Raw genomic sequence first — 25,640 nt, 5'->3', positions numbered from 1 at the left:
AGGAATAAGACACCCCGACACTCCAGTCCCTGTAGCAATACAGATATTTCAAAAACTGCTAGACAGTTTATTTGTTGTCAAGTTCTATCTACTGTTTACTCGTTCACTGGTTGGGTTGATGGCGAGCACATAAACGAAGGAACTACAATGAGGAAAACCCTTTTTGCCAAAGAAATAATTCTCTAGCACTTTATTTGGGGATATCAGAGGTAGTGTAAAAAGTGGAAATATGCAAATGTGTATGTAGATCATTATGTCGTTAAAGTTGCATTAAACACTGGGACAATCCCAGAAATCTGATTGTGCAAATTGCACACTTTCAACATGCCAGAATATTATGAAAAATCAAATCGGGCAAGCTGAGGCCACCCATATCAATTGACTCTCTTGGCTCTCCTGGGCTTTTTTTTAACAAGCCAGTATGATCTACCTTAGGTGTTATTTTCTTTTCCCATGTCTATTAACTTTTTTATTATGCTACAAAACACACTATACTTTACTGATTTTATTCATTTACGGAGTAAAACTTTCTGATGCCTTAAAGCCCCTGTAACTTGCTACACCGGCACTTCTTTTGTATGATTAGACCTTTTTTTAGATTCGACCTCTTTGCAGAATGAGCTTGATTTACATCTCCCACATTAACATTAACGTTGGCCACTTTTTACTGTTGCCATTCGTATTGGTTAATGGAGTTGTGCAGGGCATGTGACTAGGTTTAACGTAAATTACATTATTACAAATGCTTCCTTTGACTCTAGTAACTGCTTAAATAACGACACCCTGTAAATATGTATGCACAAACGCACGGTACAGCCAAATGAGCCTTTTGTCATTTTTTATATTGTGATAGCATTAGATGACCAACACTGTCCCCTTCTGCTGAGTTTGAAAACTGCACATTGGTTCAGGTCTGTGCATTCTGAGAGGAAATGAAAGCAAAGAGCAAACAGAGTGAACAATGTTACACTGGAAATGTCATATTCAGAGGTGCATAGCCCCTAAAAGCGTTAACTCTGTTTTTTTTAGCTAACCTTTTGTTCTCAGTTTTCCTACAAAATTACATCTGGTGGCACAATTTGAAAGTTGTAATAAGTAATGTTTCAACATTAGTGGAACAATTATTTTGTAAGGTGATAATTATTATTAAAATTATTAAAAGCCATTTGTGTTAGTTATAGATGCATAGATGTTCAATAATCTCCAAAACATCTACAACTATTGGCAACTTTAATTTCATATAAATAATAATTATAGTTGTAAATATGTCTTCTAAGATAGGCCTACAACATCTACTAAGATGATGTGTTCCATAAGGATAAAGAAAATTCCCAAAATGATATCCTTTGTCAATGAAAATGAGAATTAATGTATTTAAAAGACGGCATTAGCTGATCCTAATATTATAATGAATAGTTAAAAAATGTGTAAAGTGTACAGTTTATTTCTGAAGGGAAGAAATGAAAATCGTATTGACCCTTGGGTGACTTTCATTCTTGAGTGATCATCTTTGTATGTGTTGACAATCTTTGGTAGAATCGGGTTGGCTGGCCAATTAGAAACGAATATAGCCGAGGGATAAGCCCGCCCCTTCCCAAACCCGGTTCTCTCAGCTTGTCCTTCCCCCCTACCTAGCTAGCTACACCATACCAGGCTGGAGTCCCCCGGCAGCACTGCACGCAACACACTGACTGCAACACACTGACTGCTGCGACTCACTCACAACCAAGGTGGGAAAGATGGAGCACAGAGACTCCGGCTTCAGCATATTGTTGGCGACCGATTCATATAAGGTAACGTTACCGTACTCCTGGTGATTTCCGACAGATAGACTGGGTGGAGGGGAGCGGCTAATGGATGAAAATGGAAAGTCAAGGTGGTTTCATCATCAGTCCCAAGGCCATCACATTCTGTGGTCGGTCTACGTCGGTTCAAAGCAGGCCGAATGGGCAGGAGGAAGAGGAGGAGAGGGGTGGGGTGGGGTGGTGCATCAGATATGGGGTACCAAATTCTGAAAGCAAGCCTCCCCATTTGAGCTAACGTTAACGTTAGCCAACTTATGTATAAAACCGCTCTATATTACGGAGCCGGTTCCCCACCAGCTTTGCTAGTCCCAGTGGTCTCAAGCTAGCTGTATCAGCTAAGCTTGCTAGCTCTCAGTGAGCGCAGCAGAGGCACAGGGGATTGTTATTAAAATAATAATAATAAGAAGCTAGGTGAACGTTTATATTAGCCAGCATGGGGCAATGCCTCACTTTCAGGAAATCGAAACCGAAAGTCAAAAAGAGTATCGGGGATATTTGCCTTCTGTGACACAGCTAACGTCTTGCATGGAATTGAAATGCTCTATGCCGATAAACGTTATTGAATAGTCGACTCAGCGTTATCAGATCGTACCACAGGCAACATATTTCTTTATAACGTTATACAGCCACGAGAACTAATAATTGGTAAGTGTGTAATTTTACAAAACACTTATTGAAACGACTTTTTGAGACTCCTGCAAATCTAAGGGGGTTAAGCAAGCTAATGATGTCTGGAAGGGGGTTATGTTATGTGTCTGTAAGTCCATCAGTCTGACAATTTTTGTAATAGCCTACTATTACAAAATTATATTATACAGCACGACTGGAATCATGTTAATATTATGCATGAAGACCGTTAAGGCCATAAGCTAAGATAAATCAATCAATAAATAACTGGGCATTCAAAACAACTGGACTTGAACCCAGCATATCTGGTTACCTTGTTGAGAAGTTGGAGGTGTGCAGCCTGCCGCTCTTCATCTAACAGCTCACTATGGTTGCTTCTTTTTCTTCCATTGCAATATCACAAACTGATGTGCTGTAAAAAATGCTGAAAATTACTGTTTTGTAGACACATTAATTATTAACAATAGCAGTCAGTGTCAAGCTCACTATCAACTACTTCATAATAAAATAAAAGTCAAATTGTGTGTCAGCAGTTAAATGCTTTGATTGTGAAGCTGCAGCAGTGAGGAAGTTAGAGCTCCACCTCAGAGCAAGCTCCCAGGAAGTGCACCGGGCTTTGAAACAAATTGAACATAGTGGCGAAACAGTGGATTTACATCTCCTGGCCCGCACGTGATGCCCTTTGGCCCAAAAATACTTTCTCCCATTGACTTACATGGCGAAAGACACTTCTGTAAATCAGTGGCTTTTTTTTAGTGTCAAAATCCCCCGCAAAACGACTAATTTCACTATCCGAATTTGATCCATTCGGTCCTATAACATGTCGAAAGTCTAGGAGAGCCTCATGATTAAATCATTTAATCCCCATTCAAGTTAGCGGAGGGCTAAACCGGAAGTAGCTGGCTCAGCCTCAGACTGCAGGCTTTTTAAGCATTGATGGCAAATATAACAGTGAGTAGCTTTAAAGTCCCATAAGACCGACTACTAACAAACAATGGAAATGGAGAACAAATGCCCTTGCAAGTTTAAGGGATGTAGTATCTATTGCACGTAACAGGTGGTTGCCGGGACAGTTGCCATGTACAGCAGATGATGAGACAGAAATGCAAACATTATAGAAACAAAATACAAGCAACAAAGTTTAAAACTGAAAGGTTCAGACTGGGGTCACAATTTTTAAATGTAGGCTGATGTAACAAGGTGATGTTGTAGTAGGACTTATAGCTGTAAAGCTCCATTAAAAATATTGGCATTTATAAACCTACTTCCTCACAGTAATATAAAACTCTGGACTTGATCCGTTGTGGAGCAACTATGCTCGAACCAGAGCTGTTCGGACCAATCAAATTGTCAGGGCGGGCTTTATACGATGATCAACAGTAACGTAACGAACCACGTCACCAAAGAGCGCTTAGGTTGAATTTGTTTACAACGAAGATGTCTGGAGAATTGAGATGTGTAGATTCCGCCATCGCGTCTGTTATAGAAGATATCAACAGCGCGTTCATTTTTATAAGAGGAACAGAGAACCGCGATCAAGGCATTTGTCAAAAGTTTAATTTATCAGCTGACCCCGATGGTTGCTAAGAAGATGGGGCTCAACATACGTCACGTGCTCCGTTGTTCTGATTGGTTGTAGGTCTATCCAATCGAGTGCAGAGGAATTTTCTTTCCTGGTTTGGTTGAGCCACGCCCCATAATCACAGCCCGATGGAGCAGTATCAGACTCCTATTCTGACTAGTATCTGAGTATGACGATGTCAAGCTAATAAAGCTCTGATAGAACAGATATTGTACTTACGGACAGACATATCTGTTGTGGTCATAAACGGCACATTAATTACTACTGATGGTTGTATTAATTCCAGGGTTATAAGATGAATTTTTGATAAGTTTACAATTATTAGGCTCTGAGAGTGTGATGTTTTGGTCAGAGGTCTTTTTTACATGAGGTATATTAACATGTACAGTAGGACAGGTTCTTTATCTTGTATTGGAGCTACTAATGCTCAGATCAGTGTTTCCTCTATGTTGATTTTATCGTGGCGGCCCGCGCGCGCACACACACAAAATCTGCCACGATACAATGTCGATTTGATTCAATTCAGGCCAATATGATACTAGGGTCGGGTACCAAACTCTGTACTTTTTAGGGTACCGACCAAATTACGTCGGTACTACTGAGGACTGATTCACTTTTAAATCAAACTGTGCCAAATTTCGGTACCTGAGAGCGGGTAAGCGCAAGCTTATCTGTCCTCTCTGCATGTTGGCAGAGAGCTGGGCTCTGACACACATACACGTGCAGACCGAGCAATATACGTTGTCTCTGCAGTTTAGTAGAAGTCACAGTGAGTCATAGCAATGGCGATAAAGCAGTGGCAATTATGGTTACAGTTTTTCAAAACTTTAAGTAGACAGCGTTCGCTGTGATATGATATTAATGGTGTGGCGAAAGCAGTCGCGGTGCTGTTGACATTACACTACTTCTGAAACAAGCAGGCACAACAGTTTCTATTCCCTGGGGAACTTTATTTCTATAGCACATTTCAGCAACAAGGCAATTCAAAAACGCTTTACATAAAACATTAAAGAGCAATAAAAAACCATCATGAAAATAAAACGGGCTTAAAAAGAATAATATACAAATACAAGAATAAAAGTTACAATGAGTATGAAATTAATAATTATTCAATTTAATAGGTTGTAGGGACGGGTTTGGGAGGGGAGAGGGAGTTGTTTTGTTTTTATTTTATTTTGAGTGTAAAATATTTGGATATTTTTTTTGGGAATTATTTTTACAACTGAAATAATTTTCTGAAATAACTGAATTTCAGGTACTGCATATGAGATTGTGCAGTACCTGATTTCAAGGGTACAGATACCCAATGGTACCTTTTAACAATAAAGAGGAGAGGACAGATAAGCTCACGCTTACATGCTCTCAGGTACCGAAATTTGGCCGATAGAATTCGGTCGGTACCCAAAAAAAAATACAGAGTTCGGTACCCAACCATACATTTTACAGGGTGGTGGTGTACAATATATCACTTTTCAATGCACATTTTTAAAGCAACACCACAACGCAGGTGTGTTGGCATATGACCACATTTACATAACATGACATTTTTCTGACCCTTAAATCCAAACAGAATTACAGTGAGTAAATAGGTAGGGGTTAAGGATTTTGTGGGATAAACATTTTCATAGAGCAGAATGGCTACAGTGAAGGTTGAACCTGTGGCATTTAGGTAATGGGATGGTCTCATTAAGCATTATGCCACACTAACAGCTTCTGCACCGTTCAGATGTTGTGCTGTCTGGGGAGAGACACAGCAGCACCTGAGAAACATCCTTTATGGTGGCCAGATTAGGGTTTATTGTGTCCAAACATTTCATTCTCAACACAAGGTTCTGCCATTATCTCATGTTCGTGACACCTAAAATCCTAAAAGGGCAACAGAGAAGTAATGTGCATGTTTTGAAATAACAGTGTGCCAGTAAATTACTGACTCCAACTGGACTGACTCCAACTGGACTTCCTATACTTTAAGAGTGTGTGTGTGTGTGTGTGTGTGTGTGTGTGTGTGTGTGTGTGTGTGTGTGTGTGTGTGTGTGTGTGTGTGTGTGTGTGTGTGTGTGTGTGTGTGTGTGTGTGTGTGTGTGTGTGTGTGTGTGTGTGTGTGTGTGTGTGTGTGTGTGTGTGTGTGTGTGTGTGTGTGTGTGTGTGTGTGTGTGTGTGTGTGTGTGTGTATATTTCAATCAATATATCTTGGTAATTTGAGTGATGTTGCATTCTTAAGTACCTCCACCACTTTCAGGGTTTTATAGTACAGACAAAAGAAGGACTATATCAGAGAAAGTCACATCAGAGATTACACTGAACATTAATCTATAGTCCGCTTCATTCTAGACAGATTTAGTCTTACTTTCATTATCGATTAGTCTGCTTGATTAATCGTTTTGTCCATAAAATACCTGAAAATTGCCCGTTACAGTTTTCCACAACCCAAGATGACATCTTCAAATGTCTTGTTTTGTCCAAACAACGGTCCTAAACCCAAAGATATTCACTTTACTGTCCTGTACAACAAAGAAAAGTATTAAAAAAAATCCTAACAATTAACAAGTTGGAACTAGCAAATGTTTGGCATTTTTGCTTAAACAAAAACCATTATTTGACTTTTGAATTTCTGTTAAATGATTAATTGTCAGGGCGCCCTGGTAGCTCACCTGGTTGAGGATGCGCCCCATGTAATAAGGCTCAGTCCTCCTTACACGCAGTGGCCCGGGTACAAATCCAACCTGCGGCCCTTTGCTGCATGTCATCCCGTCTCTCTCCCCCCTTTCCTGACTTCACCTGTCCTATCAATAAAGGCCAAAAGACATTTAAAAAATAATCTTAAATTAAAAAGACAGCAGCTCTAAAGTTGTACTGTAGATGCAGGTGTTTCTCATTAAAAGCCTACAGATAGTCTTTCCGAGCATTTTTCGTTGTAAATGACTCCCAAACATTCCATAGAATTGAGAGGAGCTGCAGAGTCCGGTGATAATTCTGTGGGTTTGTCATGACAAATCACTCTTTTGCAGCTTTAATGACTGGTCTTGATTTACCATCAGAACTGTGTTCATACCAGACACATTGAAATATGCCAAAGCTCCGTTTAATAAAACTATATCACCAAGGCTACATGCTGTATGATTTACTAAACTATAGGTTTCCATTTTATTAAACGATGATCCATGGTGTCATTATACTATTATATTGGATAAAGAGTGAATAACATCATTGGACTAGTTTGTCTATATACATCAGCATGTGGGCCAGTGAATGCGTACACACACGTGGTCAGGCCTAGTGTCGTGTTGTGTGTCGACTCTATTTTGAGTCCTCGAAAGCCCAGAGGATAGGACAGACGGGTCAAAGACACGGAGTAGTTCATTGACATTTATCTCTTCTCTTCACAAACCTGTAATGAGCCAGGAGTTGTTTTCTTCCCCCTTCATACAGTACATGATGGGGCTGCAGCTATCGATTATTTTAGTAATCAAGTATTCTACCGATTATTCCATCGATTAATCGGATAAGAAATACTTTTGTTTTATTGAAGAGCAATAATAAACAATAGTTTGGTTAACTTTTCGGAAAAGGCAACATTTTTATTGCCTACATTGCTTATAATATCATATCTCAAAAAAAACTAAACATATTAAGTGCATATTACATTGTTTTTTAAAGATTTTTTTTTTTTCAAATGATATCAACCTCAAACTAAGGCATACATAAACATTACATTAAGTTGTGCAACTTGAGACTGATCTGTATATAGGCCAATATGTAAATATTAGTTGTACTCAACCTATTTTCATTTATATATTTGATTACAATGCTATACAGCTCTGTTACACTTATGCTATTAGATAGTTGATCAGCTGTTTTTCTGGAGAGAGAGAGAGAGAGAGAAAATGGTGCCAACAATCAGCTGTTTTTCCAAAAGGATAGTCAACAGTCAGCTCTTTAGATCAAATTGTAGTCACCACTACATATTTTCTTGTCTTTGTTTTTGGTAGTTGTTGTGTTTGGTGTAGTTTCATGGTCCATACGACTCTGTGATGTACTTCTGTCGGGTCCGCTTCGTGGAATGGAGGATTAAGTTAGACTCCATGTTTTCTGTTGAGATGCTAAAGCACTGACGTCGTGCTATCATTGTGGTAAGCTAGTTTGATTTTGCAGCAGACACACTGCACAGAGTTTTTGTTTTAATTACGTTTGAACTGATTCCAAACTTTGGACACTTTCTGTTGTTTTCTCCAGCCTGTCTCTTCTCTTAGCCCCTCGCTATTTACACTCTGGCATGTGTTGCCAGCAGCATATTGAGCAGTGTCTGATGTGCGACAGTAATAATGATCTGTGCGTAAAACACTGTCCATCAGCGATACAACGTTGGTAACACTGATTTAACGAGGCTTCAAGGCAAGTCATTTTGCATCGAGGATTTTTTTTTAATCGAATTATTCGAGGAATCGTTTCAGCCCTAGTACATGATGTGTGTTTTTCTAGATTGGGATCAAGCCTTTAGGCCATTTTCACAGGTTTATACCTGCGGCTCCAACGACTTTTATTTATTTACAATGGTGAGACATTAAATGTTTCCCAAAGTTGTAGTAACATCAAGAAGAAGTCCATGACCTATGGATCCATGAGCTTTAGCCTTTTCTGTAGTAAAATGTCTTCCTTCATCACTTCATTATTTCTGTAGCACACTGATCTGCACTTTTTTTTTTTTTTTTTTTTTATAGTAGTATTTCCTGAAGGCACTTGCACTTTTACCATTGATATTCAGTGAGTTCAGCTTATTACATCGCTAAGACCCTGACATCTCTGGCCTCCTCGTGGTTGTAAATGTATTGCCATTTCACGTTTTAAGCTACATTTTGTATGGATATTGAAAGCAGATCACTCTGAAAGCAAATATTAGGTTGCATAAGGAGTATGTGAGCTGTAGCAGTTAATATCATCTTGTCAACCCTACTTGTGGAAGTTGCTCTTCAAATGCCCCGGTGTACTCTCTGTGGCAATCCCTGGACTCATTTGGGATTTAATTGATGGCCTGATGGCTCCAGCTGACACTTATCTTTTCCTTTCTGTGTGTGTGTGTATATTTAATGTGTAGTCCCTCTCAAACAGTGTATGCTTTCTCTGTGTGTGAAACATGCCCGGACATGTCTCGCATGGTTTTAACCAAACTGTTCAACTGTTTTAGGTATCAGTCAGTTGACATTAGATTAGAGGATCACTAGAAACACACACAGCACTTGGAAGTGTTATTTTCTGAATAATAGTAGAATAATGGAGAGCGTGTCTGTGTGGGAAAAGTCTGACATGCCTCGCCCCTATTGTGACATTTTAGTTCTGAAATATTGGTTTAACACAAAAGATTTATTGATGTGTCTTTTGTTAAACTGGAATGTTTTCTCTAATCACAGATAAAATAGCACAGTGGCAGTGCTCCGTAATCTTTGAGTTGTGACCCTGAATAGCTCCTGGGACTGCGTCTGTTGGCAGTGAGCTACTGAATTCTTAGATTCCTTCATTTCCAAGCATGAAAATGTCATTTACTTGAATATCTTTATTGTTGCCCTGCATCCCAAAAAGCTGCTCCGATGTCCAACAAAAAAGCGTCTTGCGTGCGTGTGTCTGTGTCTGATATGAGCGTCAGTTATAGGGCTGGGCGACATCACAATATTCTTGACCAAATACCTTGATGTCGATATTGCGGCGATATTCTAGGGTTGACAATTGGTGCTCTAACAAAATATCTTCACACTTAGATAGATAAATAACCATCAGTAATGTGGACATAATGTCTAAGTGGGGAAAAGGCAGCTAGAACAGTCTGGTAAGTTCAGAAAAGTACATCACTTTACTGTAATGCAGCCTTTAAAACCAGTAAAAGACAACACAAAATCTGAAACTATCTAGTTTCATATCACTGATATCGATATAATATCGATATATTGCCCAGCCCTAGTCAGCTATGCCAGCAGTTTATGTGCATGCATGTTCGAATAGTATTATTCAAAATCTGTTTATTTATTGTAAATGGCCACGCTAACATGTCTCATCTCCTTGCCGTTTGCTCTGTCTCTGCAGGTAACACATTACAAACAGTACCCCCCCAACACGAGTAAAGTGTACTCGTACTTTGAGTGCCGTGAGAAGCGGACCGATCCCACCAAAAGCAGAAAAGTCAAATATGACAAAACCGTCTTCTATGGCCTACAGTACATCCTCAACAAATACCTAAAAGGTAAGTCCTGACTTAGAATTAAATTGTGCTGCTCAGTATTGAGTATTGAATGGAATAAAAGTGCCCTTGAGCACGACACTGAAGCCCCCACCTCCAACCCAGTAGGAGCTTCAAACACTGCCAGACTGAATGACTTTGCAACTTGCAGGCTTTGCCCTATGAATCCACCACCTCTGTTAATGATTACTTGTGTGTGTGTGGTGATATAAATGGGTTTCCAGTCAACTTAATAAATGAAATAAGGGTAACATTCCAATACTTGGATTACATAACCGGGTTTTTTTTTTTTTTTTTTTTTTTTACTAATATGTATTAAAGTCAACTATGCACATAATGCTGTAACCGTCATTCTGTGGGAGCTGCCCAGTACATTATTCTTCGGTTGTCCACTGAGTCTCAGTTTGCAATCAGGGCACATACCAAAAGTCTTTTGTGGTGCGTTATTGGTCTCCTTGGAAGCATTTTATCCTTTTGTTCTCCCGCCTCTAATACAAGGTCAGACTAGTGCAGGGTCAGCTTAACTGCATGCCTGGAGCTCCTCAAGATTGAGTGCATTGCTTGAGGACACTTCAGCAGTGCAGATGCTTCTTTTTGTGGCCAGCAGCAGCAGTCCTTTTACTCATTTATGAAAGAAAAAGGGTACAATGTGCTTCACGTTGATTAGACTTTACAGAGCATAACACAAACGCAGCCGGTTTAGAAGCAAAAAGTAAGGGAGAAAAGACTGAAATGAGGCAAAGTATAACGCATCCAATATATTCAATGCTCCAATAACCTCAAGCTTGTAAAGGTGGATGTTTAAGTTCATCAGTGTGATCCTGAGGGGCATGAGAGAGAGCAAGAGAGACGGAAAGAGAAGGATTTGAAAGAAAGAATTCATCTCCCTCCTGTCTCTTAAGAGGATTTCATGGTGCGGTAGCAGAGGTGCTGGGGGGACCGAGGGCCAGGGAGAACAGAGAGAGAGAAAACAAAAGCACAGCTGCTCTTTCACCGTATGAGGGAGAAGGACCAGCTGTCTGCACGGAGCGTCACTCAGAGCTTAATGATTGGCCCAGCTATTAGAGATGCATCCTTGATCCTCCAGCTTTTGAAACCAATTTTGCATCATGCTTCTTCTAGACGGAGTCATCATGGAGTGAATTTGAATCTTCTCTAACTGTATCTTCGTTCTGAAAGCACAACTTCTGCTTGCCCAAACCACTATATTTGGTTTTAAAAAGAAACTCCACTATTAGGAGTTTCAACAGTTTACATTCTAGTTTTTCATTCTTCCCAAAATGGAAAGTATTTGATTGAAAACAAAGAAGTGGATTGCATTTGTACATATCTTTCCCTGTTGTGGTTTGTTGTGTACAACCGTTTCTATGGTCTTGAAACTTGAAATGAGACCAGGAGACGGTTGGTGCGTCCGTATGCACGGGATGCTTCTAATTGAATTACAACAGTGGACAGTAGAGTAACATTCCAGAGCCTTCTCTCTATCAGTGTGTGTTTCTCCAACATGTCTTTCTGAACCTTCTTGTGCTTCTTCTTTCTTTTCCCCTTCCTCCTCTTCAGGAAAGGTAGTGACCCCAGAGAAGATCCAGGAGGCAAAGGAGGTATACAGAGAACACTTCCAGGATGATGTTTTCAATGAGAAGGGCTGGACTTACATTTTGGAGGTAAGAGACTGCAGAAAACGACCTGAAAAACCTTTTTTTCAAGGTGATACTTTGCTGTTGTACAAACCAATGTTTATGCATATTTGTGAGAAGAATCATCCATGAGAGACTATTTATAAGGAATGGGTTTATTGAGGGAAAAGTTGGATGTTGGGACTAGGTATTCAGGTGTACGTACACACAGGTGCCAGGAGACCCTAATATTTTAATTGATGTCCCTTTTATTGGAGAGGCTAGAGGTCTGTCTGTGCACACACACTCGGGACTCAGGAGGAGTGTGTTCCTGATAAACAAACTTAATAGAGAAAGCTTGCAATCTGATTAGTCATAAGGGGTTACATTCTGCAGTAGCAAAGTCGTGAAATCTCATAAAAAAAAAAATGCGAAAGGGAAGCCTGCACGCTAAAATAAGAAACATCGGAACCACATTTGGTGCTGTGGTTTTCCATAGGAGGAGGGAAGGGCTTAACTAGTACAATTCTTGAAATGGAAGTCAGACTCAGCAACTACAAATGAATCTCAGTCAGTTTATATATCTTAGAAAATTTGTGCACACAATGTTTCTGTTTTTTAAGCGGTACGGTTTCAGCACCTTGGAGAGAGCACAGCGCTCTGTACTGACAACATATTTTCTCAAGCGAGGATAAGTTTCTACTCCTTTTGTCATCTCTTACCACATTACTAAATCAGCTCTCATCCGGCAGTCTTGTTTTTCGCAAATCACTGACTCATGTGTTGATGATCTGTAAGTTAGTACACGGCCCACATCACGCATACGTTGCTCACTTTTGGTAGTGGTATGTATTACGGTAGTTTCTTTCATACAGTGCACACTTTCCGTGTGAAATGCAACACGTTGACTTCAGACCAGGTTTGAAATGCAGGAATTCTCTAGGATTCTAAATTTGAGCATAATCTCACTGTCTTTCTTCCACATTGCCTCCAGGCATTAAGCAACATCTGAAGGTTGAATCTCACCAGAAACTGTACCGACTCCAAATGTGTGTCACTTTTGTCTCCTTTTTTAAGGTCATCTCAATAACGTAACAGTCTGCACAATCCACTAAGAAGAAAACTGTCACAATGTAATCGAATTCTGAGTGGAATATTTGTGTATATGTGTTGACAGAAATACGATGGACACCTGCCTATTGAAATCAAGGCAGTGCCAGAGGGGAGTGTCATTCCTCGAGGCAATGTTCTGTTCACAGTGGAGAGCACAGACCCTGAATGCTACTGGCTCACCAACTGGGTGGAGGTAGGTTTGTTTTGTTTGTCCTCTGGGCCTAGAATGGATAGCGGGTTAACTACTGTGGCTCCTGACATGACTCACGTGTATTATTCAATTAGACTGCATCAGGGTCTAACTACAGTCAATTCATCTTCAGTTCTGGACTAGCTTTGTAAAGTGTCTCAACCCTATGGCCTCATATAACCGTTTAGATTTTAATCTGCTACCTGTATTGCTATGAAAACTACATTGCTAGGCATGTCAGTAAGATTTAATGGTTGGCTTTATTTGATTATTGATTAAAGACAAAAAAATATTAGCAACATCTATGCCCTTTTTATTACATCAGAGAATTAACAGTTTAATAAAAGCCATAAACTAGATAGCTTGGCAGCTCGCCCAAGGGTACCTCTTATTTCTCCTTAAATCTCAGAATTACAGCCCTGTCATGGCCTATTGCTTAACCGCTGCTCAGAAGTGTGCTGTAAATGCAACAGAGTCAGTCATACAAGTTGGCTGAAAAGGGCAAGAGCAAGCAGAGAAATAATTTCAGTCCTAAAATCAACCCCTTGACTTGACCAATGTTCCGTTTCCTGAGGCAGCACACATTTTGAACCTATTCTGAACTGTAAAGAATGTGTGTCAACTTAATTCACTTTGGATTTTAATTAACTCAAAAACTGTGTCAGAAACAAAGGGCCACTAGATCCAAAAAGATTTTGTTCCAAGCCTTCTTTCTTTTTTTTTATAAATACAGTAGCTGCTTTGGTGCAGTTTAAAACATGGACTGGTATTGTACCTTCCTGATATTCTCAGCAACTGGTCCCAGTAAACTGTCGTTTTTACACTTTTTAAATTGACTGTACAGGCCCATGAGTAGTACCAGTCTTCTCATCTAACCCTCAGCAAGAAAGCAAATGAGCATATTTCCCAAAATGTCTAACTAATCTTTTAATCATCATATTCATACTGTGGGTTTAGTTGAGCTATCAGGTGACATCTTTGATAGATAGTCTGCCATGGCAAAGCATGTTTATTACACACAAACTTGACAGCAGGTGTTTTATGTGAGGAAAAAGTACAGCAGAAGTGAAATAGATTTTTTGTTTTTTGAAGCAGGCAGTCTGGTGTCTAATGCAGCCTTCTTAGTGCTGCGTTTATGACGTCGAGCTAATGCACTCTGTGCGTGTGCGTGTGCGTGTGCGTGTGCGTGTGTGTGTGTGTGTGTGTGTGTGTGTGTGTGTGTGTGTGTGTGTGTGTGTGTGTGTGTGCTCGCTGAGATGAGGAAGATCTCATAATCTCAGTGCTGCATGAACGGACTGTCCTCAATGACTCTGCAGAACTAAATTCATTTACCATTAGCGATATCTTCCCTATGTCTCTCCCTCTCTCTCTAACGGCTTCCTTTGACTGATGCTCTCTCGGTCTCTCCTTCGTCATGTCAGCCCCATTCATAAATATATCGTCTTTGACCTCTGCCACAGCGGAATCATGCAGCGATTTCTCTGGAGATTATTAGACAACAACAACAACAAGCATTCTCTGTTTCAATCCATTGATGCAAAAAGAAAGCTTACAAAAAGCTGTACAAAGGAACATTTGTGAAAGTCTTGCAGACACATTCAAGTCATTACAAATTACAAATGTGTCTTTTGTTAACTGAAATATCTCAGAATTCTTTTTGCAAATCCAGTGTTTCCTGAATGTTGACTAATTTCAGATCTATAATTTGACACACACAGTCAGCTATGACAAGTACACCAATGAAAGGGAGCAGTGCTTGAACGTAGGTCACCCACAGCCAAGAGCTGTCACAAAACACACACGCACACAAACACAGTCTTGATAATTTTGGATACACCACCCCCGCATACACACTCCACGACTGATATAAATACATGCAAAAAAACACACACACACACACACACACACACACACACACACGCACAGTCATTCTTCATTGCTCATGTAAAATTAGCCATAGTGTTTGGCCTGGTGTCCTTGGGCCATTTCTCCCCTTTACTCTTGCTCTCCCTTCTTCTTTTACTTTTCTTTCTTTGTTGTTCTCTCTGTCATATTCTCTTATATATTATATTATATTTCTTTTTGCTTTTTTCCCCCCCCCTCTCTCTCTCTCTCTCTCTCTTTCTCTTTCCTTATCTTCCTCCATTTTGTTTTGGAACTTTGACTGAGTGTGTGTGTGTGTGTGTGTGTGTGTGTGTGTGTGTGTGTGTGTGTGTGTGTGTGTGTGTGTGTGTGTGTGTGTGTGTGTGTGTGTGTGTGTGTGTGTGTGTGTGTGTGTGTGTGTGTGTGTGTGTGTGTGTGTGTGTGTGTGTGTGTGTGTGTGTGTGTGTGTGTGTGTGTGTGTGTGTGTGTGTGTGTGTCCATATTATAGTTTAGATTATGATTAGTTTGAGAAGGCATGTGCCCTGCCTAGGTTTATAGGGTGAAAACACAGACTGCATAATATTAGTAGGCAAAGTGAAGTGAGGAATTAGGGCTAAGTTGTTTTTTTTTCTCAACTATCTCTTAAATTGCTGTGTAGGAAGGAAAGAGGGCTGTACATCCTGGTGTTTTGAATGTTTGTCATGCTTGCTCTCTTTATCTGCTGCTAATGAGGTTTGACACACACGTACTTAGCTATCATTCCTATTATACACACATTCATGGCTTCATGTTGCAAACACAGTGTGTCATTTCATAATAAGATCAACATCCCATATGACCCAGCGGTTCGCATATTAGATTTCTTTTTCTAGGACGGGTGTTTTGTTGAAATGTCACTGTTGAATATTAAGGCACAGTATGATTTGTGATTTGAACACTTAAGATTTATCACAAATCCCAAAGCCCTTGTATGGTTGGCCTTGTCTACCCTGGTCTTTTATGGGACCCAGGACTTTTTCCCTTCTAAAGTCTGTGCTAAACCTTCGAATCTTCAGGGAACTGGTTTCATTGCATGCATTTAAAGTTATTCTAAATTACTTGGATGCCGGGCTATCTGGCTGAAGTTTTTGATATCTTATACGTCTGTAATTTGTTCTTGTGTCTCCATTTTAAATTGCTATGGTTTTTTTTTATGTCTGACACTGTGTCTCTTGAAAAATATTTTTAAACTCAATGAGTCTCATTCTTGGTCAAATAAAAAAAGTATCTATTTTTCTGAAGATGGATTAATGTTCGGGAGGATAGACAGGCAGACAGTCACACACACACACACACACACACACACACACACACACACACACACACACACACACACACACACACACGTACGGTACACTTCATGATTCATGACATTTCCCAGGTGGTGGTGGTGAGTACAGATAAGCCACTTGTTTTGAGATCGAAATCTGTGACTCTGGTCCAGAGTTGACATTAGGCATTGAGGAATGTATTTTTTCCCGGAGTTTGTCTTGTGTGAATGAGCAGCCCCCTTTAATCCCTTTGAGTGTTGGTTTTGGGCTTACTACCAGCTTGATACTGGGAAAGTGGGGTGATTGGACCAAACATGATCGGTCAGTTCAGTGCTGAAAAGTCTGTTTTAATTTAACTTAAATTTAATGTTCACATATACATGTTTGTTACATAGGCTTAATAGGCTTTTTTTTTTTTTTTTTTTTGCTTAGATTTATTGTTAGTCATTGGTGCATGGGGGGAAATTAGGAGAAATTAAGCTTTTTAGTGAAACAGTCAGACCCCCTGAAATAAAAAATAAAAATGTAGTCATCTGGACTCTCCTTTCTTCCCTCCATCAGACCATTCTGGTTCAGATCTGGTACCCCATCACTGTGGCGACCAACTCCAGGGAGCAGAAGAAGATCCTCGCCAAGTACCTCCAGGAGACTTCTGGGAACTTGGAGGGACTAGCGTATAAACTACATGACTTTGGCTACAGGGGCGTCTCCTCACAAGAGGTATACTTCTATATACAATACAGTAGATACCGTTGAGCTTAACCCTACAACGGTGGAAACCTTCACTTTTTTTTTTTTAAGCTTGAAAGTTAATTCCTGACATTGGAAAAAGTAGTTTGATAAAACAGTCCCAACTCACGGTCCGCTTACTAGCATTTTCTTCACCATGGGATGGAGTTTGCTCAGTTGTCACGGAGATACGTCTGTTGACATAGTACTTAAGTAGGTGTTCAAATTTCATCCGCACCATAGGACTTTGGTAATAATAGTTTGACAAAACAATCCCGACTCAAGGTCCACTAACTAGCTTTTCCTGGACCTTTCAACCGTATCACACGGTGTGTTACGGATGAAAGCTCTGGAAAAAGCTAGTGAGTGGACCGTGGGATTGGATTTTGTCAAATATTTTATGTTTTTGTCTACGTTTTATGAGGCATAAAAAAAGGTGTAAAATAAAATGCAGAAATAACAGTAATCTAAAAGAAAATGACATAAAATGTATAATGGGACCCCTTTGCCCTTTATCTCCCGTAACACAATCTCCCTCCTATTGCAGACTGCGGGCATCGGGGCCTCCGCTCATCTGGTCAACTTCAAGGGCACGGACACGGTTGCCGGCATCGGAGTCATTAAGAAGTACTACGGCACCAAGGACCCTGTGCCAGGCTTCTCAGTGCCTGCTGCAGAGCACAGGTAGACACCTTTCTCACCATTTTATTATTTATTATTTATTTGCTCATTGTAGCTTTGTCCCTGCTCGGAGACAGGATGTTTCTCCTTGTAGCCCACATTCCTTAGCTATAGAGTGTTTCATGGTTTAACCAGAAGAACGTTTCCACAGAGATGTAGGGCAGTAGTTCACCACCCACTTGAATCCTTACGCCAGTAGTATAAGACCTCCAAGTAATCATGGGCGACTGCCAACGTGCTCACTCTCTTTTAAGGGATGTGCAAAGGTTTGCAGAAACGTTTATGCATAACATTTTGACCCCAAGAGGCTGCTAAATTCTTGTGCATATTGCTAAGGATCAGCATGAGCCACATGTTCACATGTTCCCGGAAAATACTGGGGTACAGTAGGCACACCTCAGCTCTATTCATCCAGGCCAGCTCTGGAAGCATACCTTTTCACGCACAAGCCAAATTGATTTCCCAAAATAGAAAACTTGTTTCAAGTAACAGCTGGTTAATCAACAAAGCTGTTGATAAAGGGAATTCATCAGCCCGGGTGAAAATGCACTCATCATTTGGCCGAGGTTGGTGTTGATTTGCTTCCCCGATTAGAGCTTGGTCACCCTCACACCAATTATCTGGTTCATCTGTCTCAGATTGTGAATGGGGCTGCGATTGGCTGCATGTGAAGATTTTGATTGGCTGCTGCACTGACGCACATGCCCCTCACATGTCTCTGGTGTTGTTTTATGGCACTGATCCATTTATCCTGCACGCACGCACGCACACATATACTTTTTCTGTTTCACTCTCATGCACACAGAGTCACTTCTTCCTTCCCACCAGGGCAGTTACTGCTGCTTCAGCGCACCCTTCTTCCTCGCACGAGTGCATTGTGGGATGGCAGAAGTTGTCATAGTAACCATTATGTAATGGACCCCCTCCTAAAGTCTGTTTGGTTTCTACCTCAGAGGGAGGAGTCAAAGTGAAATTCCGCGTTGATTTTGATGTAGAAGGAAAGTAACAGGCGGGTGTTTTAGAGCGGGGGTGTGTCACCTTCAGAGTATTCTCCAGTGTTTACTGTAAACTTTCACTGTAACAGAAATGCCCTGGGAAGAAATAAAAAATAGTTTCATAGACTAAGTAATGGTCAGATCTGCACTGTAATGAAAACTGAATCAGAGGTACAATTTAGAACAAGTCTGTTGTTTGTGTGAAATAGTATCTCTCTTAGTTTTTGTTTTTTTTATATTAGTTTTTTTTATTTTTTTAAATCTTGACAAGAGTTCCAAGTAGCTGAGGTTTACTCTGTGTACACTGGACAGGTTTCAAATGGAAGATAGTAGCTCCTAAACAGAAACAAAGTTTCAGGCACCTTCATTGTATTGGGGTGGTGGAAGGCATTTTAGATAGCTCATAACCTCAGCACAGAGAACTGAATTCAGGGCCAGCTTTGACTGCTGAAAAGTAGAAGCAGTGTGTCCTTTTTTTGTAATCTGGGTAAATATGTCATTGCCTTTTTAAAAGTAATTCATCCGGTAACTAAGATGGCTACATCACACCTATTTCAACCTTAACAAAATCCAATTTAGCCCAGGTTTGGTTTCATCCAAGACTAAAACCTGGAGTGCACTGCCCTCTTCTGGATGATCTTTGGCATTAGCATTTGATGAATGTCTTTTGACTGTCTTAAGTCTTCTTGTTTAATGAGAATTTTTTTTTTTTACCTTTTTTTTAATGTGCTTCTCTTCATGTTCAATTTTTCTTTTGCTCCCATCTTTCCTCCCAACAGATAACAAATCTAAAGTTCTTGCTACCTGCAGTTTATTGCTGTTGAACCTCTTTCTCTTTGCGTTCTCTATTTTTAGACTGAATGGTGGGAACTAAAGCACATGTGTCAAACTCAAGGCCCGCGGGCCAAATCCTGGCCCTCGCAAATTTTGATACGGCCCGCATGTCAATTTAGGTTCACAATAAATTTTGGCCCGCCTAGTTGTCTTGTAAACAGGAAATGTTTTTTCAAACTGTAATTATGCGACACTAAAAGCAGAATTTGGCAGATTGCTGACTTAGAAACTTTGCATATTCAGGCTGTGAAACAGGTTGTTGTGGGTCAGCTGTGTGGTAGCATACTTTTAAAAATGTAATCATTGTTTTGCTTGATTTGCTTAACTCTAAGGAACTTTTTAGCTGACTTTTTTTAGGACTTTATGTCGACTAAACTGTAAGTGAGAAGACTATATGAGACATGCAAGAATACAGTCAAAACTATGTTAATTTGTCAATTAAACAAAAGCATGTCTGTGTGGCTGTTTAGCTCAGTCCCTGTTTACACGTACATGGTTATTTTGAAAACCGGAGACATTTCCCTTCCCTTTGGCCAAACTCCAGCCAGAGTGGATATTTTTGAGATCTTCGTTTGCATGTAAACTGAGACAAAGAGGAAGTGATTCGTTGCTATTTTCGGGATTCTGATTGGCTAACGTGGGCTTGAGCTTCTCGTTACACTGCCACCTACCTACAGGTTTGGCATGCTCTTGACTGCATTAACAGCATATGTACACGGGTACATGTAAACGAACACTTTTCTGAAAACTGACAGCTGTGCACGATGTTATTTTTTAAAACTGAGCGGTTGAAATGTCTGTTTATGAAAATAGCCGGCCACGTGTAAACGTAGCATCAGTTGGTAGAGCGGGCGCACATATGCAGAGAATTATTCCTCGATGCAGAAGGTCCTTTTCTTTCCTGCATGTCTTCCCCTCTCTCCCCTTTCATATCTCTCTGCTTTCCTATCCAATAAAGGCAGAAATGCCCCAAAAGTGTGAAAAAAATGTGGCCCTTAGGGGCCACACCCCTGATGTAAAGCATGACCCTAAAACACTCTAACCAACCCCAGATGTTGTCCATAATATGTTATAGTTTTGATCAACTGTATGGGAAGAGAAATTACTGGGACAAAGAATAAGGATTTATCTGCCGTTCTCTCTTCAGTACCATCACAGCGTGGGGGAAGGACCATGAAAAAGATGCCTTTGAGCACATCATCAAGCAGTTTCCCAACGTGCCCGTATCAATCGTCAGTGACAGCTACGACATCTACAACGCATGTGAGAAGATCTGGGGAGAAGACCTCCGGTCGCTGATAGTGGCCCGCAGTGCAGATGCCCCATTGGTTATCCGACCAGACTCCGGAAACCCGCTCGATACAGTTTTGAAGGTGTTGTCACATGAACAGCTTGGCTTTCAATTAGGATGGCTTAGAAAACAAGCCAGGACACTAAATCACCCCCTTTCTGTACCACTTTTCCTTTCTTCTTTTACTTCTGTCAGGTTTTGGAGATCCTGGGTAAAAAGTTTCCGCCAGTGGAGAACTCCAAAGGTTATAAGGTTCTCCCTCCTTATATCAGAGTCATACAAGGAGACGGAGTTGATATCAACACACTGCAAGAGGTATAGAAACATGCTACTTATTCATGCAATGTACTAGGAGACACAACACTACCATGACAATAGGTTGTGTCTCTCACATAATGTTACTGTGTGTGTGTGTGTGTGTGTGTGTGTGTGTGTGTGTGTGTGTGTGTGTGTGTGTGTGTGTGTGTGTGTGTGTGTGTGTGTGTGTGTGTGTGTGTGTGTGTGTGTGTGTGTGTGTGTGTGTGTGTGTGTGTGTGTGTGTGTGTGTGTGTGTGTGTGTGTGTGTGTGTGTGTGTGTGTGTGTGTGTGTGTGTGTTTCCACAGATAGTGCAGGGTATGAAGCAACACAAGTGGTCCATTGAGAACATTTCCTTCGGGTCCGGCGGGGCTCTGCTGCAGAAACTGACCCGAGATCTGCTCAATTGCTCCTTCAAATGCAGCTATGTGGTCACTAATGGACTAGGGGTGAGTACTGATACACTACAATGTAGTTATTGTGTTTCATGACCGTTGTGTTAGTTAAACAGTGAGTAATAAACAATTTACTAGTTGGCAAGAGTCTGCAGATGACCTGCCAAAAGTTTTTTTTGTTTGTCTTTGGAACTTACAAGAAAGAAAAGTATGTTCTCATTCTTAAGGGTTGCATGTCTTTGTTAAATACTTTAAATTAGCCATTAAGTTGGTTTTCAGTGTCTTGGCACAGTCATTAATCGGTACAGATCTCTGCTTAAACCCATGTTTTTGAAATTCCCATTCCGTTTTAAAATGCGTTGTTTCTTTTCTGTGTGTTGGGGAAAGGTGAATGTGTTCAAGGACCCAGTGGCGGACCCCAACAAGCGGTCCAAGAAGGGTCGCCTGTCTCTGCATCGGACACAGAGTGGCGACTTTGTCACTCTGGAGGAGGGCAAGGGCGACCTGGAGCAGTATGGCGTGGTGAGTTAAAAGGCTACAGTAGCACACAGACACTTTTGTACATAAACATGTTTTAAAGTCTACCAAAATCTTCTCAGCAACACTGACCTGCCCCCCCACATGTTCTGTTTCCCCCTTTTTTTGCTCTGCCCCTCCTTCCCTCCCTTGTCACCTGTCCTTCTGTATTCCTGTTTTCTTTTTATTTGCCCTCCCTCCAACTTGTTTTTCTATTCATCTCCAGGACCTGCTGCACACAGTCTTTCTGAACGGAAAGATTGTGAAGACGTACACATTTGACGAAGTCAGAGACAATGCTCAGCTCAAAGAGAGCGAGCTTAATGTGCTGCTGGACTGAGCGCAGCACTACTAAATCCCCACCCTCCACCCTAACCCCAAAACAAACCCCCTCCCCTCAACCCTTCCTCCTTTTGGGCGCCGACGCGACCCCAGAAAAAGGAGGCGGTGTACACTGCTAATAGATCCCTCTCCCAAAGCGTGACAACTCCCCAAAATGTTCCTAAAAACCCGAGACACCCTTAAAATTCACAGATCTTCACCCACGGTTCCAAAACGCTGTTGTTGGTTCTCCAACAGAGTGGGGGGGGGGGAATTTGGAAATTTGCACACCACTGATGAACGGCGAACACCCCATGAGTGTGAGAGGGGGGGAGAGAAAGATGAGAAAATGTGTGTGAGGTACAGTAAGCAACTAGGGATAGAAGTTGCAAACATGATGATAAACCGTGCGTTCACTCCCATGTGCCACTGCCCCAAATTGAACTTCGGCATATTGCACTGATAGGCTAGACATATTGCAACCTAAGAATGTGACTGGCTGCTGATAGACAATGTGTCAGCAGACTTTTCAATGCTGACACAAAAGCAAGTAAGATGATTGTGAATGAGCTCCTGGCGGCTACATGTGGAGTGGACCCACGGTGAGTCAAAGTGAGAAAGAGGATGACAGAGAGAGACGGAGAAATATGAAACCACACCACTGACCGTACTCCGTGAATTGTGTACAGAACTGTTAAGGAAAAAAAAAAAAAAATACATGTCTGAATCTACTTTAGCTTTGTCTTTTATGTGAAGGAAGAACATGATGATCATGGTTTATAATGGTGCACCGATAACATTGACAGATAGCAGCTAAAATGTTGCTTCTACTTGGAAACAAGGTTATAAACACACTCATTATGGGTGATAAAGGAATTCATTTTCCCCAGTTTTCTTGTTTTTAGTTAGTAGTTTTGGCCCAAATTATAAAAGGTCAACATCTATCAAGTACTACCTGAATATTGTGTACTCTTACTTTGCCAAATAAAATGTTATGGGTGCATCTCTGAAGGTATATAAATGATTATCTACTTGCCATTATGTTGGCCACAGAGCGTTCACATCATGAAGGTCCAATCATACCACAAAATCACAAATTCTGTTCACGGAGGGAGGATAAAACCATTCTCAAAGAGATGTTTTTCAATATATATATATTTTTATTTCAGACTAACGTGTAAACAATGGATTATATTCCTCCATCATTTGTTAAAATAGCAAATGAGAAAATTATGAGAAGCTAATTTTCCATTGATAATTCCAGTGACAAGATTAGATTTGAGTTAAAAGTTTCAGATTGGCTCTTCACGATGGTGAGTACTCTGGAAACCAGTCTTTGCTGTATAAGACCAAGAGTTGATGTTAAAAAAAAAAAAAAAAAAAGTTACAAAAAAATACATAACCGAAATGGTCTTCACTGGAATCAAGATAATCTGTTTTATGAAAGATTATGTGGCTCCTGGGTTGAAATGTATGTTAAATGTTTGTTCTGCTGTGTGTGTGTGTGTGTGTGTGTGTGTGTGTGTGTGTGTGTTCTGCTGTGTGTGTGTGTGTTGAGATTTTCTTCCTTTTAAAGGATTGTGTATTCCTTTATGCAAATGTACACTAGTTTGATCGGGGGAATAGAGAACCCTCTTACTTTTACTTTGCCGGCCTTTAATTCTGAAGGGAGATACAGCGTTGTGACAAACGGTGGTGATAAAGTAGCGAGTGTGTTTTTTCTTTCGGAAAAGCAGGGATACTTCAACAGCTGTGTTTCTGCAAAAATTGTAAATGTGGCCAGTGAGGTTTGGATTAATTGCCCAGGTATGGGATCTTGCTGATAATGCCTGTTGGAGTTCATTATCTTCCCATTCAGAGCAACCCAGTGGAATGCCACTCCTGTTTGCAGGTGTGTTTGGTCACATTGCTGAGTTGGCCATTTCAGAGTGAAGGGATTATTATTTAGCAGAGCTTGGAGGGATTAAAGAAGAGCTGGTGACATCACAGGAAACTAAATATTTGGCAGAATTCTTCAGGCGGTGCAGTGTTCCTACCACCTATTTAATTCTAATGTGTCTAATACTTTGATTTGTGACAAAATGCATACAAAATTAACGACATTCCCATCAGCTTCAGTTGTATTTTGTGTGTTTAGTGCTAATTAGCTAATGTTGGCATGCTAACACGCTACACTAAGATGGTGAACATGGTAAATATCATACCTGCTAAACATCAGCATGCTTTGCCATTACGTGCATTTTAGCATGCTGACATTAGCATTTAGCTCTAAGTATCTCACAAAGCCGCTAGCATAGCTGTAGACGATCTTAATAACACTTTTAAAACTCCAGGTAATCCTTTTATTCTTTGCCTGCACACCCTTTTTTAGACTTTGTTATCCAATACTGGATCAACAACACAACAGTTATTTCCCAGTTATGGGGTGCATTTTAGTAAAACTCTGATTTTACTATTTTGATACTATCTCAGTTCATACCTCAGAAAAATATTGTTTTGTATGACAAAGGAGAGAAAATATGCCAGACATATTGCAGTAAATATCGTTATTTACAAATGATGCGGCCATACTGCCTTCTCAAGTACATACAACAACTAGTTTGACTAAAAGCAGAGAGGCAGGTTAGGGAGACGACCACTCTAGATAATACTATCATTTTTGTCAGAACAACCGTTTTTTACAAACAGAAGAATATCCAAATCTGCTTGACTGAACTGGCAGTGTGACTGTTCTCTGTGTGTGTGTGTGTGTGTGTGTGTGTGTGTGTGTGTGTGTGTGTGTGTGTGTGTGTGTGTGTGTGTGTGTGTGTGTGTGTGTGTGTGTGTGTGTGTGTGTGTGTGTGTGTGTGTGTGTGTGTGTGTGTGTGTGTGTGTGTGTGTGTGTGTGTGTGTTATGGATGAAAAACTTGTTGAAAGATTTGTGAATACTTTTTTCTTTATGTTGTTGTTTTACTTGTATGTATATGTTGGTTTTCCCAAATTCTCTCCCAACTCAACTGATATTTTAACGAACATAACTTGCTTTATTGTCAACAATACATTGATTAAAGTGGCCACCCTGTCAGTTTGGAATGGTTGATTTATTTTACCTTCTTTTGTATAGGGTTGATTTCAAATATTATTTCTCTTGTTTAGTGGTTTTGTTTGCAGTTGAAATACCTTTTATATGTCCTCAGCCACTAGTATCAGGGTCTTTAAGAGCCCCATTTTGGCAAAGTATAACCCAGTTGACATTAAGGTAACCTTTTCTT

General features: G+C 40.5%; 1 protein-coding gene across 1 annotated transcript; it reads left to right on the top strand.

The window, feature by feature from the left end:
- The first annotated feature begins 1,614 nt into the window (after positions 1 to 1,614).
- Positions 1,615 to 22,568, top strand: nampt1 (nicotinamide phosphoribosyltransferase 1). Its single transcript, XM_028570350.1, has 11 exons — positions 1,615 to 1,793; positions 10,087 to 10,243; positions 11,801 to 11,904; positions 13,034 to 13,162; positions 16,894 to 17,052; positions 17,609 to 17,745; positions 20,719 to 20,944; positions 21,058 to 21,177; positions 21,466 to 21,606; positions 21,940 to 22,074; positions 22,295 to 22,568. Exons 1-11 carry the CDS (start codon positions 1,740 to 1,742, stop codon positions 22,406 to 22,408), a joined length of 1,476 nt encoding a protein of 491 aa, XP_028426151.1. The 5' UTR covers positions 1,615 to 1,739; the 3' UTR covers positions 22,409 to 22,568.
- The last annotated feature ends 3,072 nt before the right edge of the window (positions 22,569 to 25,640 follow it).

The sequence above is a fragment of the Perca flavescens genome, chromosome 23, assembly GCF_004354835.1.
Source record: "Perca flavescens isolate YP-PL-M2 chromosome 23, PFLA_1.0, whole genome shotgun sequence".
Classification (NCBI taxonomy): domain Eukaryota; kingdom Metazoa; phylum Chordata; class Actinopteri; order Perciformes; family Percidae; genus Perca; species Perca flavescens.
The sequence above is the reverse complement of the archived record's forward strand: the minus strand, read 5'-3'. Positions and strand labels throughout refer to the sequence as shown.